The sequence below is a fragment of the Babylonia areolata genome, chromosome 27, assembly GCF_041734735.1.
Source record: "Babylonia areolata isolate BAREFJ2019XMU chromosome 27, ASM4173473v1, whole genome shotgun sequence".
NCBI classification, from domain to species: domain Eukaryota; kingdom Metazoa; phylum Mollusca; class Gastropoda; order Neogastropoda; family Buccinidae; genus Babylonia; species Babylonia areolata.
This window is the reverse complement of record NC_134902.1, coordinates 30,737,145-30,762,224: the sequence shown is the minus strand read 5'-3', so window position 1 is coordinate 30,762,224 and position 25,080 is coordinate 30,737,145. Positions and strand designations below refer to the sequence as shown.

The window sequence follows — 25,080 nt, the reverse complement described above, 5'->3', positions numbered from 1 at the left end:
GGGGTGGGGGTGGGAGAGGGAGGGGGGTAGGAGTGGAGGTGGGTGCTGCGTGCCTTCCAACAACTTGTGGTGGAAGTGGTTCTTGTTTTACTTCAATCATTTGCCTTCTGCATATCTGAACATATTTCAACATATTCACTTTGTTTATTTATTTATTCATTCATTCATTCATTTTTTTATTTGTTTATTTATCTATTATATTTCATTTTATTATAATGTTTAACATAAACCGAGGGTGCTCTCTCAAGGCCTGGCCAGGGCGTTGGGTTTATGCGAAAGATATCTGCTCCATGTACACACACACACACACACACACACACACACACACACACACACACACACACAGACAAACACACACACACACACGCAAAGCACGCACGCACGCACGCACACACACACACACACACACACACAAAGCACAAGTGGCGTAGCGTATAAGGATTAGTCCACACGTTTTGGCACCGCCTGGAAAAGTGAAACTGGTTGGCGGGATGGGGGTAGGGCGGAAGCAGGGCATCATGCACAAAGGCCTACAAGGCAAGAAGATGGGTTCCTGTGGACCTTACAGCCACGACGTGACCTCGGCACTACTGCAGGGCTCGTGACGCGTGTCAAAATGTTCTTACCGTGATTCTCGGGGGTGCCAGAGAGAGGGCCTCCCCCCTATGGTGCACATTCTAATCTTCTTTGTCTTCTTGACACAGACAGGCAGACAGACAGACAGACAGACGGACAGACAGACACACCATCATCATCATCACCAAAAAATTAATTACCGTTGTGTTCTGTTTAAACACACACACACACACACACACACACACACACACACACGCACGCTACATGCTTGAATACCCTTCATAAGAATGCCTCGAAAATACCCATCCCATACAACCTTTCTTTTAACCAGACATACGCGCATTCTCCTAATATTTGAACAGTCTCACAACATACACAAAACACTCCTCGTACCGCACGTGCACACACAAAACACACACACACACCCAGAGTCGTGTTGCATGGAACAAAAGGCAGCAATGTTTCGAGGCCGCTTTCAAAGGAGTTTGAAACAAAGTTGTGCAGAGTGAGAGGTGACATGAAGAGCAACGATGAACTGGAGAAGGGGGTGCTCTAGCAAAAATCTTCGGGACGGGTGAGGGGTGTGGAGGAGGACAAGACAAGACAAATTCTTTATTTCGAGGATAATAGTTAAGCACTGGTGTGCTTTTTTACATCCAGTCCCCGCCCTGACTAAGGTCTACACTACCCAATATTTAATAAAAATGAAAGCATGGTGTTAGTAGAGATACACAACAAAGGAAAAAGATATGAATAAATCACACACACACACACGCGCGCACACACGAACACACACACACACACGGCATACAGGCACTAGCATGGTGTTAGTAAAATGCACAGGAAAAAAAACATGAACAAAATCAAAGAAACAAACACACACAACACACACCGCATTACACATCAGAATGGGGGAAAGAGGGTGAGGAAGGTTCTGTCAATCATACACATTTGAGGAGAGAGCTAGAGGGGTGGTGGTGGACAAAGCTTTCCAGACTGCGAGCAGTTGTCATGCCAGGCTGACGTCACCATCGGAGAGTGCATGGTCATAGTTGTGTGCGTCGTTTGGCGTTTTCCCGTCGATTACGTTTAGCTGGCGTACAATGTAAAACTTTTAAAAACACGATTTGCGTGTCGTGCACAGGCAAATTGTCGTGTGCCATGTGCGTCTTTTGTCGTGTGCCATGTGCGTCTTTTGTCGTGTGCGTCTTTTGCCATGTGCCATGTGCGTCTTTTGTCGTGTGCCATGTCTACTTGTCATTCCTTTTTGGTTCTTTTTTTCTCTCCTTTCTTTTGTTCCTTTTCTTGAAGTTTTTCGTTGCTTTTGTTACCTTTATTTTATTTTCTCTCGCTTTATTTTATTTCATTTTTAAAAATCTGTTATCATTTTTTTTTCTTTCATTCTTTTTTTTTTCCCCTCCTTTCTTTCTTTCTGTCTTTATTTTCTCCTTTTTTTAACGTTCCATTTTTTGTTATTGAGGGCGTGGGGAACAAAAATGGTGATTCAGAGTAGGGGAGCGGGGGGGGGGGTCTCTTTGTTATTGAAGGGTTGAGGTACACAGGGTTATGACGGGGGTGTTCTCTTTGTTATTGGAGGTGTTGAGGTACACAGGGTTATGGCTGGGGTGTTCTCTTTGTTACTGAAGGGGTTGAGGTAGATGGTTATGGCTGGGTGTTCTCTTTGTTATTGAAGGGTTAGGGGGTACAGAGGGTTATGGCGGGGTGTTCTCTTTGTTATTGAAGGGGTTTTCAGAGTACAGAGGGTTATGGCGGGGTGTTCTCTTTGTTATTGAAGGGTTGAGGTACAGCGGGTTATGGCGGGGGTGTTCTCTTTGTTATTGAAGGGGTTGAGGTACAGAGGGTTATGGCAGGGGTGTTCTCTTTGTTACTGAAGGGGTTGAGGTACACAGGGTTATGGCGGGGGTGTTCTCTTTGTCACTGAAGGGGTTGAGAGTACAGAGCGTTATGGCAGGGGTGTTCTCTTTGTTATTGATGGGGTTGAGAGTACAGAGGGTTATGGCGGGGGTGTTCTCTTTGTTATTGATGGGGTTGAGAGTACAGAGGGTTATGGCCAGGGTGTTCTTTGTTATTGAAGGGGTTGAGGTACAGAGGGTTATGGCCGGGGTGTTCTCTTTGTTACTGAAGGGGTTGAGGCACAGAGGGTTATGGCTGGGGTGTTCTCTTTATTAATGAAGGGTTGGGGGGTACAGAGGGTTATGGCAGGGGTGTTCTCTTTGTTATTGAAGGGGTTGAGATACAGAAGGCTATGCCGGGTTGTTCTCTTTGTTTTGAAGGGGTTGAGATACAGAAGGTTGTGGTGGGGTGTTCTCTTTGTTATTGAAGGGGGGGGGGTACAGAGGGTTATGGCAGGGGTGTTTGCTTTGTTATTGATGGGTTTGAGAGTACAGATGGTTATGGCAGGGGTGTTCTCTTTGTTACTGAAGGGGTTGAGGTACACAGGGTTATGGCAGGGGTGTTCTCTTTGTTATTGAAGGGGTTGAGATACAGAAGGTTATGGCGGGGTGTTCTCTTTGTTATTGAAGGGGTTTTCAGAGTACAGAGGGTTATGGCGGGGTGTTCTCTTTGTTATTGAAGGGGTTGAGGTACAGAGGGTTATGGCGGGGTGTTCTCTTTGTTATTGAAGGGTTGAGGTACAGCGGGTTATGGCGGGGGTGTTCTCTTTGTTGTTGAAGGGGTTGAGGTACAGAGGGTTATGGCCGGGGTGTTCTCTTTGTTACTGAAGGGTTGAGGTACACAGGGTTATGGTGAGGGTGTTCTCTTTGTCACTGAAGGGGTTGAGAGTACACAGCGTTATGGCAGGGGTGTTCTCTTTGTTATTGATGGGGTTGAGAGTACAGAGGGTTATGGCGGGGGTGTTCTCTTTGTTATTGATGGGGTTGAGAGTACAGAGGGCTATGGCGGGGGTGTTCTCTTTGTTATTGAAGGGGTTGAGGTACACAGGGTTATGGCGGGGGTGTTCTCTTTGTTATTGACGGGGTTGAGGCACACAGGGTTATGGCAGGGGTGTTCTCTTTGTTATTGAAGGGGTTGAGAGTACAGAGGGTTATGGCGGGGGGTGTTCTCTTTGTTATTGATGGGGTTGAGAGTACAGAGGGCTATTGCGGGGGTGTTCTCTTTGTTATTGAAGGGGTTGAGGCACACAGGGTTATGGCAGGGGTGTTCTCTTTGTTATTGACGGGGTTGAGGCACACAGGGTTATGGCAGGGGTGTTCTCTTTGTTATTGACGGGGTTGAGGCACACAAGGTTATGGCAGGGGTGTTCTCTTTGTTATTGACAGGGTTGAGGCACACAGGGTTATGGCAGGGGTGTTCTCTTTGTTATTGAAGGGGCTGAGAGTACAGAGGGTTATGGCGGGGGGTGTTCTCTTTGTTACTGAAGGGGTTGAGGTACACAGGGTTATGGCAGGGGTGTTCTCTTTGTTATTGATGGGTTTGAGAGTACAGAGGGTTATGGCGGGGGTGTTCTCTTTGTTATTGATGGGGTTGAGAGTACAGAGGGTTATGGTGGGGGTGTTCTCTTTGTTATTGAAGGGTTGAGGTACACAGGGTTACGGCGGGGGTGTTCTCTTTGTTACTGAAGGATTTGATGTACAGAAGGTTATGGCGGGGTGTTCTCTTTGTTATTGAAGGGTTGAGGGGGTACAGAGGGGTATGGCGGGGTGTTCTCTTCGTTACTGAAGGGGTTGATGTACACACGGTTATGGCAGGGGTGTTCTCTTTTGTTATTGAAGGGGTTCATGTACACACGGTTATGGCGGGGTGTTCTCTTTGTTATTGAAGGGTTGGGGGTACAGAGGGTTATGGTGGGGTGTTCTCTTTGTTACTGAAGGGGTGTGGGTACAGTGTTATGGTGGGGGTGTTCTCTTTGTTATTGAAGGGGTTGAGGTACAGAGGGTTATGGCCGGGATGTTCTCTTTGTTATTGAAGGGGTGAGGTACAGAGGGTTATGGCGGGGTGTTCTCTTTGTTATTGAAGGGTTGGGGGGTACAGAGGGGTATGGCAGGGGTGTTCTCTTTGTTACTGAAGGGGGGGGGGGTACAGAGGGTTATGGCGGGGTACTCTCTTTGTTACTAAGAGGCCGGGTTGGGTACAGATGTGTCGTGTATGGGGTGGGTGCATCTAGTGTGGGGTGGATGTGTTGGGTCTCTGTCTGTCTGTCCACCTCCCGCTTCCCCCCCCCCCTTCCCATCTCTCCTCTCTGCATAATGGAAGCCCAACACTGATGAGTCAGACCTTCTGCAATAAAACAGTTCTGTCCTCTCTCTCTCTCTCCCTCTCCTTGCTGAATGTGTGTGCTCGAGTGAGTGTGCGCGAGGACAGAGAGGGGGCAGGGAGAAAGAGAGACAGACAGAATGGATGGTTGGGTAGGTGGGCGAAGAGAGAGAGAGAGAGAGAGAGAGAGAGAGAGAGAGAGAGAGAGAGAGAGAGAGAGAGAGAGAGAGAGAGAGAGAAACACACACGCACACACACACACACACACACACACACACACACACACACACACACACACAAAGACAGAGAAACACAAAGACATACACAGACACAGAGAGACGCTTGTCAGCTTTGACACTTTAAAATGTCATTGGCCATGAGGTCCTTATGTTATGGGTGAATACGTCAACATACTGTCATTGCATAACAAAACATCTGAATAAACGAATGTAAATGGTGAAAGCAAATACTGAAACAAGACAGACAGACAGGCAGACAGACAAGACAGACAGAGCCAAATGTCTGTCCACACTCACAGGTACTTCTTGTTTTCGTAGACGTCATATAATCCCAGGACATGGGGGTGCTCGATCAGCTTCATGATGGCGATTTCTCTCTCCACCTGCACACACACACACACACACACACACACACACACACACACACATCCTCCATCAGTCTCTGGCCAACTTATCACATGGTCTCGTACCTGAATGTGGCCGCCGATAGTCTCGCTCACACGTTCACAAACAACACCTGTGTAATATTACGCACGTTTGCACAGAACACCTGTAAGGCTTGTACGTTCACAAAGAATACATGTATAAATTCACACATTCACAAAGAACACATGAAAAGGCACATGTGTTCACACAAAACACCTACATAGGATAACAGGTTTTAAAAGAACACCTGTATGGGCACAAACGTTCACAAAGTACACTCACACATTCACAAAGAATGCCTGTATAAATTTACACGTTTAGAAAAATACCTATGTTGACTCAGACGTTTACAAACACCACCAACATAATTATGCCCACATGTTCACAAAGAAACCCTGAAAAGGTTGACACGTTCAGATTCTATGCTCACAAGTTCACAAACAACACCTATACAGGCTTACATGTTGACAAAAAACACCTGTATATGCCCACGCTTTCATAAACAACGTCTGTGTTGGCTAACACGTTTGCAAACAACGCCAGTTTACAACAGTCCATGACCTTATCATGCTGCCAAAAAAGACTGCAGATGTTAACCATGAGCGTAGTTGGGGGTAAAAAACAACAACAACATAACATATTTACGAAACAATGTTTGCCAAATCCCTGCTTTGACTCTCTCTCTCTCTCTCTCTGTCTCTCTCTCTCCTCCCCTCTCTAGACATGTCTATTTTTCTCTTTCTCTCCAAGGCCCCCACCCCCTTTTTTCTTTTTGTTTACATCTTCTTTTTCCTCTCTCTCTCTCTACCTGATTTACGTGTACGAATGAATAACTTCAATATTGGATCATTTAGTATGAAAATATTTTCATAACTTTTCATTTGCGGTGTTTTAGTGCGCGCGCGCACGCGTGCGTGTATGTTATTGCCGACAGTCTTTTCAGTCAGTCGTATGCTCAGCTTCCTGTTCCTCTTCCTACTGTTGTATGGGATCCTTTAGCTGAGAAAAATTGTGTTTCTACGAATCTCTCGCAACACGGCTACGCACATACACCAAGTCAATCCACACACACCATCCACGCATGCACGCACGCACGCACACACACACACACACACACACACACACACACACACACACAGACGTATGGTAGTTCTCACGCACACATAAAAAGACACACACACACACACACACACACACACACACACGCATGCACACATAAAACACACATGCACACATAAACGTATGTACACACTGATAAATACACACACATACACACGCGCGCGCGCACGTGCACGCGCTCAACCTGTATACACACACACACACACACACACACACACACACACACACACACTTCGCCACCCTTCCTCTCTCTCTCTGAGTCCCCCAAGAAGCAATTTCAATTTTGATAAAAATGGTTTCCATAAATAAATTTGTTTGATGATACATCAGCATGTCAGTCAAAACTGAGAGCCTTGAGTACATGGTCTGGTCTGCAGGAAAACGTAGCAATATAGCAAAGTTTTCCAAATTAGGTCGTCCACAAATTGAGTAAATGTCTTATCAAATCCACACTACAGAAAAGCGAAAAGTTTGTAAATTCATTTCTTTAACTCTCTCCATACGAACGGCGAAAGAGACGACGTTAACAGCGTTTCACCCCAATTACCATCATCAAAATATTGCAAGCGGAAGGCTCTTATACTGAAGACGTGAATGTTGACAAAGAATACCACAATTCTGACGACGGAAGCTAAAGGTTGGGTCATTCAGACACCCACTGGACATCCGACGGGTAAGTGTAGAGGAGAAGAGAGGACTGGCCGTACTGAGTGAGTTAATGGTGTGTTGGTAGCCGTGGTGGTGGCGCCGTTGTTGCTGTTGTTGTTGTATTCGTTGCACAAGTTAAAAGTATTCATCTGTACTGTAAACGAAACGAGCTGGATAATTTTAGTTTATGATCTGACATGTTTTCTTTGTGTATTTGTATTTGTATTTCTTTTTATCACAACAGATTTCTCTGTGTGAAATTCGGGCTGCTGTCACCAGGGAGAGCGCGTCACTATACTACAGCGCCACCTTTTTTTTTCTTTCTTTTTTTTTGGTATTTTTTCCTGCGTGCAGTTTTTTTTTTTTTTTCCTATCGAAGTGGATTTTTGTACAGAATTTTGCCAGGAACAACCCTTTTGTTGCCGTGGGTTCTTTTACGTGCGCTAAGTGCATGCTGCACATGGGACCTCGGGTTATCGTCTCATCCGAATGACTAGCGTCCAGACCACCACTCAAGGTCTAGTGGAGGGGGAGAAAATATCGGCGGCTGAGCCGTGATTCGAACCAGCGCGTTCATATTCCTTCTCGCTTCCTATGCGGACGCGTTACCTCTAGGCCATCACTCCATACAAATTTCACATATTATGCTGCAAGTGGTGTCATTGGAAAGAAGCTGTACAATGTGTTTACGCTTTGTGGGAATAACTTACAAAAAGAAAAAGTAAGGAAAAGAAAAGAAATAAAGAAAGAAAGGAAGGAAGGAAGAAAGAAGTGAGTGAGGTGAAGAAAAGAGCTAATGTTTCTCATTTCAGAGATAACTGACAAGAGCTTTCTTTGGCTGATGCTCTTATGTTTCTTGTTTAAATGATGACTTGCAAGGGCTTTCTTTAGCTGATTTTTAAATGACTCTTGTCTTGACAATATATAGCTTGTACTGGCTTTCTACATCTGGTTTTCAAATGTCTCTTGTTTTGACGATACCTTGCAAGGGATTTCTCCGGCTGATTCTCAAATCAGTGATTTTTGTCTTCAAGATAACTTTGGGCATTCTCAGGCTGGTTTTTACCACATGTTTCTCATTTTCAACGATAACTAATAAATGCTTTCTTAGACTGATTTTACAATCATTTTCCCTCCGACAACAACTGGCAAGGGCATTCTCTGGCTGATTTTAAAATGTTTCTTTTTTTCATACTAAGTGGTAAGTGCTTTCTTAGGCTGATTTCAAGACTTAACTTGTTTTTGCCGTATCTGGTAAGAGCTTTCTTTGGCATAACTGTAAAATGATGTTGTTTTTATAGGATTCATTCAAGAAAACGTGTTTCGGTGGAAGTGTTTTTAAAATGTCATTCATGGATTGTTTTTGTGCCAGCATTGTGTGTTTCAGGAACCTGCTGAGAAAAGACAGGGTGCTCTTCATGACTCTTGATGCCTTCAGGATGGAACTGTTCTGATTAGCATTTACATTGGTGAGTTGTTTGTAATGCTTCGTTTATTTCTTTTCATTTTTAAATCACACATTGGCTGAGAAGCACACAAGCTCATTGCATCCCATTTCTTGTTTGTATCGCTTCGTTGTTTTTACTTTTATTTTTCATTTTCATTATATTTTTTTTCTTTGTGTGTGTGTTTTTTTTCTCCCCCCCTATTCCTTTTAAATAACACATTGCCTGGGAAGTGCACCAGCTCTCCGCATCTCATTTCATGTCTGCACTCTTGGAACTGCATTCTCAATCGTGAGGAAAAAAAAAGTGCGTGTGTGTGTGTGCACGTGCGTGCGTGCGTGGATGTGTGTGTGTGTGTGTGTGTGCGTGCGTGTGTGTGTGCGCGCGCATCTGTGTGTGTGTCTGTGTGTGTCTGTGATCCATCTCTCCCTTATTGGGTCTCCAGTCTGTTCTCTGCTTCTTTCCCCCCACTCCCTCCCCCCCTCTCTCTCTGCCTTCCTCCTTCCTCTAAAACCATCTCTCTCTTCCTTGTTCTCTCTCTATCCTCCCACCCATCCCCCAACCCCCCACCCCGGTACCTCCCCCCCCTCTCTCTTTTCCTCCCTCCTTTCCCTCCATGTATTACTCCCTTCACTTCTCCGTCCCACCCACCCTCTCTGCCTGTGCACCCCCACCTTCCACTCCATCCATCTCCACGCTCCCTTCTCTATGTCTCCCCCCGCGCTTACCCATTAAAATCAGCCACAGCCTAACGTCAGTTAACGGTAAGTCGATATCGACGGAGAGGGCTCGGTTCACTTGGCTTGTACCAGAGATCGACATCAGCTGGACCAACACCAGACCGAGAGCTGCATGATCGATGGTTTCTCCACTGCAATCGGAATTCAGTTATGGCATAGTCTTTTGTGAATGACTGTAACTCTAAAAAGGAGACATTATAGAACTGACTCTTGGTGCTGTAGGCTTGCGGGCTAGCTGGCCTCTGGGGACCATTCCCAACGCCGACTGTCCTAAAGCCCCTTGGCCGAGACAGTGGGAATGTAACTTGGGCAAGACACACGCCACTGTGATAAAATTCTAGCCCACATGGTCGGGACAGCAGCAGCCTCCCCTGCTGTTTTGATTGCCATAATTATTCGGACACGACTATCATCAATGGTGTGCCAGGATCAGGCAGTCAGTGTGTCTGGCTTCATGACAATGTGTGGAGAGCTGATCGTTTGAAACACGCCAACGAAGATGAGGGTGTTGAGTTTCAGTTTCAAGGTGTCAACCATGCGGAGTGAGCAATACATGAAACACCACGTGGGAAAAAAAAGGTATAAAAAAAATGGTGGGGGGTACGGGAGGGTGAGGGGGCTGTGGGAGGCAGGGGGGGGGGAGAGAATCAGATGCCCGACCTTCGCAAAAGCCAATGCGCTAGTTAGATCTTTGAGAAGAGGTGTTCTGCAAAATACGTAATACCATTTTGGTTGGTTTCTAATACCATCGTTTGACAGTCTGCATGCTGGATTTTTATCAGTTAAAATTTCCTTACTTTTTTGCTTTGTTTTTACTGACGTCGGCCTGGCGTGATAGCGATGCAACCTGTCAGTGAGGTACTTTGCAGGTACGTCTCGGAAACGACACTAATCTTTCTTATTCCACCATTCAGGAACCCAGAACTTCCCCCTTCAGAACGCCAGGAGAACTGCCAGGATTTCACCCTTACTGAGACAACAATGTCTGTCCCACCTTCCCGACCCCCAGAAAGCTAACTAGGACTTCACCCCCAATGTACTTCACTCCGTCTCTCAAAGCCAGGGCACTCCCCCCTCCCCGCCCCCCTTGGAACGCCAGACGGACTTCCCACCCGGACAAACGATCCAGGACTCATCCCCCCCAACAACGTGACCTTCACCGAACCAACACCCAAGCCCTGAACACAACTGACCTTAAGGGCTCATTGCCAAAAGGTCGTTAAACTCTAAATAACGGTCAGGAACTGAAGAGAAAAACGTAAGGGGGTGGCAAGTGGCGCCACAGCTGTGAAGAGGAGCCAGCTGTGAAGTGTTTGTGCCAGATGTCTTGCACATCCCAACAGCCGATCAGCGGATGTTAAATGCTGCTGCTGAGGCTCGTGAGACAGCCGGCACAGCCTGTCACACGGAGCTTCTTCACCTTTCAGAACGAAGGAGCAGGAGTACGTATGGGCCTGTGGGACTGCGGGGCGCAATAGCCAAGTGGTTTAAGCGTTGGACTTTCAATATGAGGGTCCCGGGTTCAAATCACGGTAACGGCGCCTGGTGGGTAAAGGGTGGAGATTTTTCCGATCTCCCAGGTCAACATATGTGCAGACCTGCTAGTGCCTGAACCCCCTTCGTGTGTATACGCACGCAGAAGATCAAATACGCACGTTAAAGATCCTGTAATCCATGTCAGTGTTCGGTGGGTTATGGAGACAGGAAAATACCCAGCACGCATGAACCACGACAGAGTCATCGGCAAGTCGATGTTGGTCGTGTAACGGAAAGAAGAAGAAGAAGTGGCCTGAATGCAGCCTGCAGAGGACAGTCTCCTCTCCACCTCCCGCCCCCCCCCCCCCACCCCCCAAGACGGAAAGGAAGAAATCGGGACTGTGGGAAGTTTTGGAACATTCCTCTTCAGTGACTGTAATGTTTTACATATGATAGAATCACAGAATCACAGAAATGTTTGGCTATAGGCTAAAAGCCTTTTGCCCTCATAATCAGTGTCCATTTACGTGCTTTTGGATCACTTGTTGTGAACAGACCCTTGTTTAAATCAGGTATAGTGTATACTACATTTATCTACAGCTCAATAAAGATTTAACTCTGTGAAAAATACATGGTCCTTAATTAAACTTTTTGTCAATGTGATTTTTGAAGGCGTTTACCGATGGTGCATTGATGGTGTCATAGGAAAGGTTATTCCACAGATTTATGATACGGTTAATAAAAAAAAAACAAAAAAACTTGCGGAACTGGTTAGTTACGAAATTAGTTTTGTTTATTTTGAAGTTGTGCCCTCGAGTTTTATCGTAGTTAGCCATAGTAAACAAGGAAGAGGTGGTGCAAGGATCATAAATATAATAGATAGAACACTCGAGTGAGTTTGAAATCGGTTGTACGAAATCAACGGCGCGAGAACATTAATTTTACATATTTATTTATTTATCTACAGATTCATTCTTGGCAAGTCACTCAATACTTTGCTACCTCCAATGCCAACCTGACCGGGAATCCAAAGCCAAAACAGTGTTATATTTGTCACATTTTTTTCAGAGCTGTGAAATTATAATCTTGACACTAAACTGGCATACGATAATAATTGGTGTCTCGTCCAGACATGTTGTGAAGAGCAAAGAGTGAATCAGAAAGGTTTGGTGCCAAAGACTGACGAACTGTTTTGATTTCCAGCACCAACACATGCCAAAGCAGTGGCATATAGTGCTATACACAGTGACGCGGCTGTCAGAAGGTAGACGTGACGTTAACTGAAGGAGAGGGAGGGGGGAGTGGATGGTAAGTATGGAGCTTTCTGTTGTTGTTACGTACACTATTCTCGGATAAGTCCTTCTCTTTTATTCTGGATTACTGCAAAGACCCAGTAAATAGGGTCTTTGGTTACTGGACATTCAAGGACAAAGTGCACTTCGTCTTCTTTTTTTTAATGAAATTATTATTTATTTATTTATTTATGTACGCTTATAGTTGACTTCATCAAGTTTTTGCGCCTTATACATATTATTATTATTATTATTAGTTTTTTTTAATGTATTTATCTATTATTTATTCACCTTTTTTTTCTAAGCGCGTTGGGTTACGCTGCTGGTCAAGCATCTGCTTGACAGATGTGGTGTAGCGTATATGGATTTGTCCGAATTCAGTGACGCCTCCTTGAGTTACTGAAACTGAAAACTTAAAATGGATTCTCCACATCGCCGACACATTCCAGCAATCTTGGTCGGAATGTAATGTCCTAAACACGTAGGCTGATTCGAAACTTTTGAAGTAACCTCTATCAAAGCAAGGTTTGAATTCAAAAAACAAATATGGTTGGACAGAATGTGGAATGCGGTTGAACAATAAATGCGTCATGTGTTTTGTTTTGACGTGGTATTGCCACATCTGCTAATTTACCTTTATTGCTCCATACACCAACCACGCGTGTTGCAAAGTATGCCTATATAGTTATTATCCACAGAACGACGAACAGGCCTTTTGTAACGAGACCTCAAACGTTGAACACGTCGCGTCACGTGCACACTGTAGACATTTGGTGAAATTAACAGATAAGCAATTCCTGCTTTTTGACTGAGCCAAACATGCCCATTGACTTGACTTGTACGGTGTCCTGTTCGTCATTATGTCAAAATACGGCTGCACTGTTTAAACATACATTTTCTTCTGTTAGCAGACCGGTTATTCTTTACCCACAACATCGAGATAGTACGCTAACATCATAAAATGACATACGCACTAGTTGTTTTTGTTGTTGTTGTTGTTTTGATACAGACGAGGTTTAATACATCAAAGACTGAATTCACAACGATTGGGTATCTGTCGGTTTTGCCACAAACAAGATTCGTTTGGCATTCGTTTATCTGCCCCTAAGAAACGTTAAAAGCAAACAAGTGCACCTCAGTTCTCACGTTGTTCAGCATCTTTCACCATCTCCACAATTATGTGCCACACTGAACGACAGTTGCTCCAATTTCCACGTCCAAAATTTCCAGCGAATAATTATTCAACATGTCGTACTATTATACAAAACGTTTGAATAAAAGACACAACAAAGCAAACTTAACGACTGGCTACATCTCTACATGTTGCTTTGAAGCTTGATTTTGTGGAGACATAAATACCAAATCTTTAAATATTCATACAAGGCTCCAAATTACCACCCGTTTGACTGTCCGGGACAACAAAACTGTCTTATCTGGTGGACGACTGGAAATGTTCTCTTGAATTGTCTGTTGGGCAACTAATATCTATCAGTGAAGGGGAGCATGCACATTTTTTTCTTTTTTGTTGTTGTAATACACACGAATACAATTAATTATGTCTGCTCACCAGTCACTGCACAACAGGTAATTACCTTTTAAAACTGACTTATTAGCCATCTCTTTATTTCCAGAGGGCAAATAGTTACCTGATAATTTCAAACCCTGCTACAGATGTTCACAGGCATTTTCATTCCACTGTGTAAGTCCATCATTCTCTTGCTGCTAAATTTCACAGTAACAATGGCATTGCTCTCAATAAACTCGCATTTAAAATCCAATGCAACAACTGCATTGCGCAATCTGGTTTGGGAGCCCAATGGTGGTTTCAGGTGTTAAAATAGCATCAGCCAATAAATGTATAAATAACACTACAGTATCAAATGATGATAATTTTGACCTTATGGGTGTCCTTGGGTGGGGGCGTGGGGGTGGGGTGGGATGCGTGCTTGAATGTGTGTGTGTGTGTTTTATCAGCTATGCAGATATTTGGGAGGGGGGTGGGAGCAGATGGCGTGCGCAAGTGTGTGTCTGTATGTGTGTATGTATGCGAGTGTCTCTCTGTGTGCGCGTGCGCATCTGCTTGCGTGTGTACGTATGCATGTGTGTGTGCACTTGAAAATCCATGAGTGAATGGTAGCAAACTACCCAAGATCATTTATAAATAGGAACAAGCATCCATGTTTACCTTCATCAAGACCGACTCGCTCAGTTTTTCCCGGTTCACAATCTTTATGGCCACTCTCTTCCCAGAGACACAGTGTACTCCCAGCTTCACCAGACCTGCACACAACACCACACAACACAACCCCTAAAACAATATGGCCACAATACAACACTACACCATCCCCATCACAACATGGCCACAATACAACACAACACCATCCCCATCACAACATGGCCACAACACAACACCACCCCTATCACAATATGACCACATGACCACAACACCACCCCATCATAACATGACCACAACACACCACCCCATCATAACATGACCACAACACAACACCATCCCCATCACAACATGACCACAACACAACACCACCCCTATCACAACATCACCACAATACAATACAATCATAACATGGCATCACAACACCACCCCGATCATAACATGACCACAATACAACACAACCCCCATCACAACATGACCACAATACAATCACAACATGACATTATCACCACCCCCATCATAACATGACATCACAACACCACCCCATCACAACATGGCCACAATACAACACCACCCCATCACAACATGACATCACAACACAACACCACCCCATCATAACACGACCACAATACAACACCACCCCATCATAACACGACCACAACACAACACCACCCCATCACAACATGGCCACAACACAACACAACCCCCATCACAACATGACATCACAACACCAACCCCATCAAAGCATGACATCACAACACCACCCCGACCATAACATGACCACAATACAACACAACCCCCATCACAACATGACCACAACACAACACCCCCCCCCCCACCCCCACCACCACCCCCAACACAACATGACCACAACACACCACCCGATCACAACATGACATCACAACACCATCCCATCACAACATGACCACAACACAACACCCCCCCCCCCCCACCCCCCCATCACAACATAACCACAACACAACACAATCATAACATGACCACAACACAACACCACCCCATCATAACATGACCACAACACAACACCACCCCATCATAACATGACCACAACACAACACCACCCCATCATAACATGACCACAACACAACACCACCCCATCATAACATGACCACAACACAACACCATTGTCATCACTATGTGACCTCAATATAATACCATCCCAACACAACTACACACAACTACACACACACACACACACACACACACACACACACACACACACACACACTGATGTACACTCAGAAATCTAACTGTTTATGTTTTTAAACAACTGAGTTGATTAGGCAGCAAAATGGGGGCACAGTCTTCAGAAATAGAAATTATTTTCAACTGCCATCACAAAGAACATTGCACTGTAGTAGAATCACATTCATCTGGATGAAGTTTAAAGTCATTCTGAGAAAATCTTTATAAAAAAAATAAATAAATAAATTTAAAAAAAACAAAAAAAACAATAACACAATCTCAACAAAATATTTCTAAAAAGAAATCTTAATCAATAAAAAGTTATACACAAAAGAAATTATCCCTGAACTACACAGATAAATTTGATGCTGCAGAAGTAAAATACACTAAAAATACAAACATGCACATATAATTATATACAAGTAAGATAAACCCTCCACAATGCATGTGTACAGAGAAGGAAGTCATACACAAGTAAAATCAACTCTCCAACAATGTATATATCAAAGAAGTTATCCAGAAGTAATACAACTCTTTGGTTACATCTGTGTATGGACAGGAAGTAAAACCAACAAGTAAAACCAACTCTTCCACAATGAAGTCATTCACAAGTAATTGTTAACACCTGTGCATGGACAATGAAGTCATTCACAAGTAAGACCAACTCTTCCATGACATGTGATACAAGAGAGGCAAGGCCTTCAAGACTCACTTGTGATACACTTAAAAAAAAAAAAAAAAAATCCAAGCTCTTTATCATCTTAAACATTACATTTTGAAATTATACTCAATACATAAAAAGCTTGTGTGTTTTACTCTCAGTCACAAGTGAGTCTTGAAGGCCTTGCCTCTCTTGTTTTTTTTTTTTTTTTTTTTTTTTTTTTTTTTTTGGTGCCCATCCCAGAGGTGCAATAGTGTTTTAAACAAGATGACTGGAAAGAACTGAATTTTTCCTATTTTTATGCCTAATTTGGTGTCAACTGACAAAGTATTTGCAGAGAAAATGTCAATGTTAAAGTTTACCACACACACACACACACAACCGAACACCGGGTTAAAACACAGACTCACTTTGTTTACACAAGTGAGTCAATAAAAAAGTCATTCACAAGTAAAAAGAACTTTTTGTTAACATCTGTGTATAGACAAGGAAGTCATCGACAAGTAAGACCAACCCTTCCATGATATGTGATATAAAAAAAAAAGTCATTCACAAGTAAGACCAACTTGTCCACAATGTGTATAAACAAGGAAGTCGTCCACAAATAAAAACAACTCTCTGTTAACATCTGTATACAGACAAGGAAGTCATACATAAAGTCATGAATGATTTCTTAATAATGTTTGGTATCTTGTGTTCAAAGTTTCCTTTTTGATATCTACATATGTGTTCCATTTGTAAATACCTTGGGCTTATTTTCAAGATAAGGCGTAAATGCTGATAATAATAATAATAATAATAATAATAATAATAATAATAATAATAACTAGGAAGTGAGCATACATCATTACATGTGTTCGAGTCCCACATATAAACCAGGGTTTTTACACCACACCCCCCCCAGACCCCCCCCCTCACCCCCTCTCCCCCCATCCCTCCTCTACTAAACTTGAGTAGTAGTAGTCTGGGTGCTAGGCATTCAAAGGCAATGAAAAACCACACAGATGGTGCAATAGTGCGATTAACACCCCCACCCTTCCCCCAGCCCTTTTTAGTGAGAAAGAGACAGAATGAGAGGGGGAGAGAGAGGAAGTGTGTGTGTGTGTGTGTGTGTGTGTGTGTGTGTGTGTGTGTGTGAATGAAACTGAAAGCAAGTGTGTACACTGTTTCATTTTCTACTGGTTTCGAATGTGAAAATAAATCATTCTATTTCTTCATGTTTCAAAACAGATTTACAAGATTTAAAAAGTTCAGGCTTTCTGCTGTAAATAATACCTATTCAACACATTTCAACACCTCTGTGACTGATCAAGAATCAAGACATACCAGATTTTGTTGTTGTTACCTCAAACCTTATATGAATCTATCATTACACATGTACTACAATTTGGGTGACATTTTTGTTGTGTGTGTGTGTGTGTTTTTTTGTTTTTGTTTTGTTTTTGTTTTTTGTTTTAGTTTTGCTTTGGTTTTGGGGGTTTGTTTTGGGAGTGTGAGGGTGGGTGTTGTTTGTTACATTGCTTGGTGGCTGTTGTTTTCTGGGGAGGTGGGGGATGAGGGGGGTGAAGGGGGGGGAGAAAGGGTTGAAGGTTCTTTAGTGGTAAAAATAATCAATTTGAGGCAGGTTTTCATTTCTAAATCAGAGAGAGGGTGGGTGGGAGAAGGGGTGAAGGTTCTTTGGTGTTTACAAATGATCAACTTGGGGCAGGGTTTCTAATTCAAAAATTGATTGTTCGTCCTTGTCATCAGTTCATAATGCTAGAAGCTAATCTTTTCCTCACAGTAGCTGACACATCTACCAGATGCTACACTGCATTTACAGCAGATGAGACCTCGATCAGGACTTCCGCAGACCAGCGGCACGTTCGGCAATTATGGGAGAGGGGGCACAGGTGGAATCCATGACAAGTGGCTCGCGCAAGAAGGTCGTGATGGACTCAGGTGCCGGTGGGATGAGTCAGGGCGAGATGAATCGCCGGGCCAGCTTTTTTGTGATCGGGTTCGTCACCAGCATCGACCTCAGAGGGACACGGATGAGGATCGCTGACCTGAAGAACGTCAAGTACAGCTGATGGAAAGGGACGGGTCCAAATCCCGACAGTTTGGATTCTTGCTGATCCACATGGTCAAAGAAAATATTTTCACATTCGATGACCTCATTTACGTGGTTCCCAAGTTTGTGCAGGTGGGACAAGAGCTGGAGCAGGACTTGCCCAAAGTCTGAGACTACCTGGCCAACGTTCTGAGGACACTCGCAAAGAAATCACCCCCTGCCACCTGGATTCCACTCTCCATCTGGAACTTTGACAAGTAGGAGTGGCTCATGTTTGAAACCGTCAAGCTGGCTTTTGAGGCTTAAGAATGAAGAAGTTTGCACAGTTTGCATCCTCTGGACTCAAACTTCAGCCTGTCTCAGTGATGGTCAGGAGTCTTCACCTGGGATGAAGGGACAGCTTCCGTTAAAGAGGTCCTCTCCTAATGGTATGAATGGAGAGATTCCATTAAAGAGGTCTTCCCCTAATGGTGTGAATGGAGAGATTCCATTAAAGAGGTCCTCCCCTAATGGTGTGAATGGAGAGCTTCCATTAAAGAGGTCCTCCCCTAATGGTGTGAATGGAGAGATTCCATTAAAGAGGTCCTCCCCTAATGGTGTGAATGGAGAGCTTTGGTTAAAGAGGTCCTCCCCTAATGGTGTGAATGGAGAGATTCCGTTAGAGGTCCTCCCCTAATGGTGTGAATGAAGAGCTTCCGTTAAAGAGGTCCTCCCCTAATGGTGTGAATGGAGAGATTCCATTAAAGAGGTCCTCCCCTAATGGTGTGAATGGAGAGCTTTGGTTAAAGAGGTCCTGGCCTAATGGTGTGAATGAAGAGATTCCGTTAAAGAGGTCCTCCCCTAATGGTGTGAATGGAGAGCTTTGGTTAAAGAGGTCCTGGCCTAATGGTGTGAATGGAGAAATTCCGTTAAAGAGGTCCTCCCCTAATGGTGTGAATGGAGAACTTTGGTTAAAGAGGTCCTGGCCTAATGGTGTGAATGGAGAGATTCCGTTAGAGGTCCTCCCCTAATGGTGTGAATGAAGAGCTTCCGTTAAAGAGGTCCTCCCCTAATGGTGTGAATGAAGAGATTCCATTAAAGAGGTCCTCCCCTAATGGTGTGAATGGAGAGATTCCATTAAAGAGGTCCTCCCCTAATGGTGTGAATGGAGAGATTCCATTAAAGAGGTCCTCCCCTAATGGTGTGAATGGAGAGCTTCCGTTAAGGAGGCCCAGGCCTCCCCCTGCCCGAGACATTTGCTGACCAAGGAGAGTTACAACAGACTGTGATGAAAAGAAAAATGTTCCATGTCCTGCATGCAACGGTGTAAAACAAAACTACTGAACACACACACACACACACACATGTGCGCACATGCACACATGCATGCACGCAAGCCCACACACACACACACACACACATGCACATGCACGCACGCATACACACATATATATATACAGAGAGAGAGAAAGAACAACGAAGCACAACTGAAATATTTTGGCATGTTGTAAAAAGAAAGTCGCTGTGAAATCATGAAAAAAAAAAAGAAAAACCAGGTGCTACACTCATTCGCTGCATCTATCTGCTTAAGACAGTAATATGCTACAGCTATTCACAATACTGACTGAAGAACAGTGCACTGAAGTCAACCATTCACTCAGAAACCTTCAGGACCCACGACTCTCCCTTGTGGCAGAACATACTGTAAAGATGAAGAACACGGCAGGGTGTTCAGTACAGAAAAAGGTTAAAGGTCCTATAGCCTGTTATCTGTATTTGTATTTCTTTTTATCACAACAGATTTCTTTGTGTGAAATTCGGGCTGCTCTCCCCTAGGGAGAGCGTGTCGCTACACTACAGTGCCACCCATTTTTTTGTATTTTTTCCTGCGTGCAGTTTTTTTTTTTTTTCCTATCGCAGTGGATTTTTCCACAAAAATTTTGCCAGGAACAACTCATTTGTTGCCATGGGTTCTTTTACGTGCACTAAATGCATGCCTTCCTGTACTGAGCCCTACACACACACTGAATATGAATTCATTGCCTGCATGGTGTGATGGCCTAGAGGTAACGCGTCCGCCTAGGAAGCGAGAGAATCTGAGCATGCTGGTTCGAATCACGGCTCAGCCACCAATATGTTCTCCCCCTCCACAAGACCTTTAGTGGTGGTCTGGACGCTAGTCATTCGGATGAGACGATAAATCGGCGGAGCCGTGATTTGAACCAGCGCGCTCAGATTCTCTCGCTTCCTAGGCGGACACGTTACCTCTAGGCCATCACACCATGCCATTTCTCTTGGCCACTTAGACAACAATCATTGACCAGGACTGCTTGCCTTTGTATGTGTGTAGCAATGCAGATCTGCTTAGAATGTGCAGCATTAGAGGGACCCTCTAGAATTAGGGTAATAGAGTCCACGGGACCCCCAATATATATATATATATTTATTTTTTACCTTAACACAATACCTGAGCATGATAAGCAGTCTTATTTTATTCATTTTGAAAACTGCACTCAGGAACCAGAATGGTCAGCAGTTTGGTACTGTTTATATTCATTATGATGGACAAACTGTTGACCTGTGCTCATTTTGCTCCATCAATACCCTGTTGTTCAGTGTTATGTTTGTGACAACAGTGTGTGTGTGTGTGTGTGTGTGTGTGTGTGTGTGTGTGTGTGTGTGTGTGTGTGTGTGTGTGTGTGTGTGTGTGTGTGTGTGTGTGTGTGTGTGTGTGTGTGTGTGTGTGTGTGTGTGTGTGTGTGTGTGCGTGTGTGAGTGTTTAAGTCTTTCAGTTTCAGTGAAGGGGTGGGGGCAGGATGAGAGGGGGAAGGAAGTAATTGGGAGGGCAGGGGAGGGGGTAAAGGATGGTTAAAGAATAGGTGCTTGTAAATTCACACACATGCGAATGCATGTGTGTGTGTGTGCGCGCATGTGTGCAGGCATGTGTGTGTGTGTGTGTGTGTGTGTGTGTGTGTGTGTGTGTGTGTGTGTGTGTGTGTGCATAACTAGGTAAAAATGTCCACAAACCTATAAAACTAGAAAATGTGAGACTGATACATATGTGCAGTCATATTAGGAACTGAAGCATGTGAATTGTGAAATTCTACAATCATTTTATGCTTGTCATTCAAAAGTGAAAAGAATCCTTGGGCATGGGCATGGTATCAGTCTAAATTCAGTAAACTTAACAACTCCATAGACATTGTTTTCATAATAATGTGATAGCTGTGATATTAACTTTAGAACAATGCATAACCTTTCCCCAAAGTATATTTTTGCATTCCATGTGCACACACACACACACACACACACACACCAATTTGTGTGTGTGTGTGTGTGTGTGTGTGTGTGTGTGTGTGTGTGTGTGTGTGTGTGTGTGTGTGTGTGTGTGTGTGTGTGTGTGTGTGTGTGTGTGTGTGTGTGTGTGTGTGTGTGACAGACAAAAACAGAGAAGATTAGAGGGTGTAAGAGAGTGCCTGTTTGTATTAATTAGTATTACCCAGTATGTGATTTATACCTCTGTCATGTTTGTTCACACCACCCCCTCATGAGGGACCATGGCCTATATCGAATGAAACACAAGACATCTAGGGCTCTGTCTGTCTGCATCCTCTCTCTGTTGTTTAGTTTGGTGCATCTTTTTCTCCCCCTCTGCCCTTTTTTCATTTCATACACCAAGAATTCCTTTTGTTTTTTCTTCCTTTTTTTTTTTTTTTTTTTTTAAACCATGACCTGTTTCATTAGAGCCTCAAAACTGTTAATCAGAGATTGGCACATAAACTTACAGTTGGACCCAGCAGCAAGGTGTCAGCTGTATGATCAGAAGTTTGTAGTCTGTAGTGGAGAATTCATTTGCAGCTTAGTCATTTGTGAAGGAGTATGACACTGAAATTTGGAAGCAATATGACTGCACTGGCTTGTGCTTCAGCCTTGGGGCCTAATTGGCCTTTGGCGACCATCCCAAAGCCCACTGTGGCCAAGAGAATGGGGATGTAACATGGGCTAGACACTCTCCACAAAAATCAAATTCTTTCTATACCAGATAGTTGGGACAGCAGTTGCCTCCTCTGCTGGTCTGATGGTCATTGTCAGACATGACTATCATACTGGTATACATAACCTGTTTCACTATAGTAAAGTGTAATCTTGCAGTGTGTTTTGAGAAAAAAAGACAAAGTTATCTCTCTCTCTCTCTCTCTCTCTCTCTCTCTCTCTCCTGGTGTGCATGCATGCTTGTTAAGAACTAGAAGGCAATAACCGAACTTGAAGGTCATGTTTATTATCTATTTGTTTAGTGAAGTGACATACATGTAGGTAACATATGAATAAAATCTCACCAATACTCTTGCCATAATACTGTTACAAACTGCACAGGTAATGCTTATCTCTTTCTTACCTTTAGTGATGTGACGTTTTTGTAACATCTACATGGGTGCACAATTCTTCCTTTTTCTTCTTTCTATCAAATGACCAACATCAACTTGCTGATGACTCTGTCTTGGTTGATGCATGCTGGGTTTTTTCATGTTTCCATAACCCACCAAACACTAACATGGATCACTAAGTGGAGTGATGGCCTAGAGGTAACGCGTCCGCCTAGGAAGCGAGAGAATCTGAGCGCGCTGGTTCAAATCATGGCTTAGCCACCGATATTTTCTCCCCCTCCAATGGACCTTGAGTGGTGGTCTGGATGCTAGTCATTCGGTTGAGACGATAAACCAAGGTCCCGTGTGCAACATGCACTTAGCGCACGTAAAAGAACCCATGGCAACAAAAGGGTTGTTCCTGGCAAAATTCTGTAGAAAAATCCACTTCAATAGGAAAAACAAAAACTGCACACAGGAAAAAATACAAAAAAATGGGTGGCGCTGTAGTATAGTGACGCGCTCTCCCTGGGGAGAGCAGCCCGAATTTCACACAGAAAAATCTGTTGTGATAAAAAGAAATACAAATACAAATACAAGATCCTTGACGTGTATAGTTGATCTTTTGCATGCTTATATATACATGAGGGGGGTTCAGACAGTAGCAGGTCTAACCTAGGAGATCGGAAAAATCTCCACCCTTTAACCACCAGGTGCACTGAAGCATGGATCAAATTCCTGAAACTCTGGTGAGAATCCTGCACTCTTAACTCTCTCCATACAAACGGCGAAAGAGACGACGTTAACAGCGTTTCACCCGAATTACCACCATCAAAATATTGCAAGCAGAAGGCTCTTATACTGAAGAGGTGAATGTTGACAAAGAATACCACAATTCTGACGACAGAAGCTAAAGGTTGGGTCATTCAGACACCCACTGGACATCTGAGGGGTCTGTGTAGAGGAGAAGAGAGGGCTGGCTGTACTGAGTGAGTTAACCATTGTGCCAACGCACCCCAATACTCTTGCTAATATTGTAATATCAGGAACTGCATTGGTAATGCTTCCTTCTTCCTTTGCTTTTGTGATATGACATGTATGTAACACATGTATACAACCGCCCCCTGACTTTATGGATTATTTAGCTGGAGGCAATAAAAATGTCAAGTGTCAAAATGTCAAGTCTCTCTCTCTCTCTCTCTCTCTCTCTCTCTCTCGCTAGCTGTTATCTCCAACCCCTCTTTCTCTTTCATCAACTTATCAAATTCAATCTCTGTATCTACTACATGATATATGTCAATGTCACATGATTTTAGGTCTGAACAATTGAACCTCACCTTCTACCACTATCAAAACGTCCAAAATGGTTTTTGACCAATAACTTTCTGGGTTGTTCTATTCACAATAAACATATAATTATACCTTGGTATGTGCAGGCATTTTCTCTTTTTTACACGGTCTTTTTTTTTTACGTTTGCAGGTACTGATCAATGAAAATTATAATGACGTGCCATCAGGCTGCTGAAAGGATGTGTTACTGTCAATACCAACACATTAAAAACAAAGAAGTCGCCTTTTCTTACCTGTCTGGCCTTTCCCCAACGTTTTCTCCAGTCGGTATGGCCCGACGTAGAGCTCATCCTTATGAGAATGTGACATTCTGAATTTTCCCGTTCCTACCGTCAACTAGGATGAGATTCAGAGCACCCGCTTATCACCCCCTGGCTGTGAGTGTGAGAGGAGCGTCACGATTTTCTCAGTCTCAGTAGCCAGGTACCGCAGGGTCATGCTTTCATGTTGATGGCGAACGAGAGGAACGAGGCCAGATCAAAATGAAAACGGCCCTGTCTGTGTGTACGAGTTCCCCAGCTAAACACACCATGGCAGCAGCAACGGAGGATGGTGTATCAGCGGCGTGTCGGCACAAGCCAGTATCGATCGTCTGCTGCAGCCATGCCGTTCAGCTTCCCCTCTCGTCTGCTCAGCCTGCGCTGCTGGTCGACACCACGCTCACTGATCACGCTGATGTTGGCACGACTCGGGGTGCCAACGCTTCACCAAGACACGAAATGGGAGAACATTCCACTCACTGGTTCACCTCATTCACAGCAGTAGGCTAGCTTCGCTTTCCTTCAGCAAACCAGCGCACGTTAGGTGAAAAACAAACGGCACTCAGTTCCAGAGCACTTACAGTTGCAGACAAACATCGGTATTGCTCTGGCAGTCATGAATCATCACGATGCGGCGCCCTCTACAATGAGAAAAATCGAAACTAGACAAGTGCCGGCACTCCGCCCAACTTGTCCAGTGCTCGTGCAACACGGAATTGTCAAGTCTTCGCCCTTTCGTTCCTTCGTACACGGGAAAAGGTTATGGTCCTAATTTCTGTTCAGCCGAAGTTGTGCGTTTAAGCAAAAGTTGTTGCAAGAAAAGTGCAATTGAATGGTTACGGG

At 44.0% G+C, this 25,080-nt stretch overlaps 1 protein-coding gene across 4 annotated transcripts in view; it reads right to left on the bottom strand.

The window, feature by feature from the left end:
- Positions 1-24,617, bottom strand: part of LOC143301405 (serine/threonine-protein kinase BRSK2-like) — a 97,583-nt gene extending 72,966 nt beyond the window's left edge. For all 4 annotated transcript variants that reach the window (XM_076615656.1, XM_076615659.1, XM_076615658.1 and 1 more), the window contains exons 1-3: positions 24,211-24,617; positions 14,380-14,474; positions 5,346-5,431 (exon numbers count right to left, since the gene is read on the bottom strand). In XM_076615656.1, the coding sequence (XP_076471771.1) occupies positions 5,346-5,431; positions 14,380-14,474; positions 24,211-24,286 (257 nt within the window). In that variant the 5' untranslated portion in view covers positions 24,287-24,617. The remainder of the gene's footprint in view (positions 1-5,345; positions 5,432-14,379; positions 14,475-24,210) is intronic.
- Between the last annotated feature and the right edge of the window lie 463 nt (positions 24,618-25,080).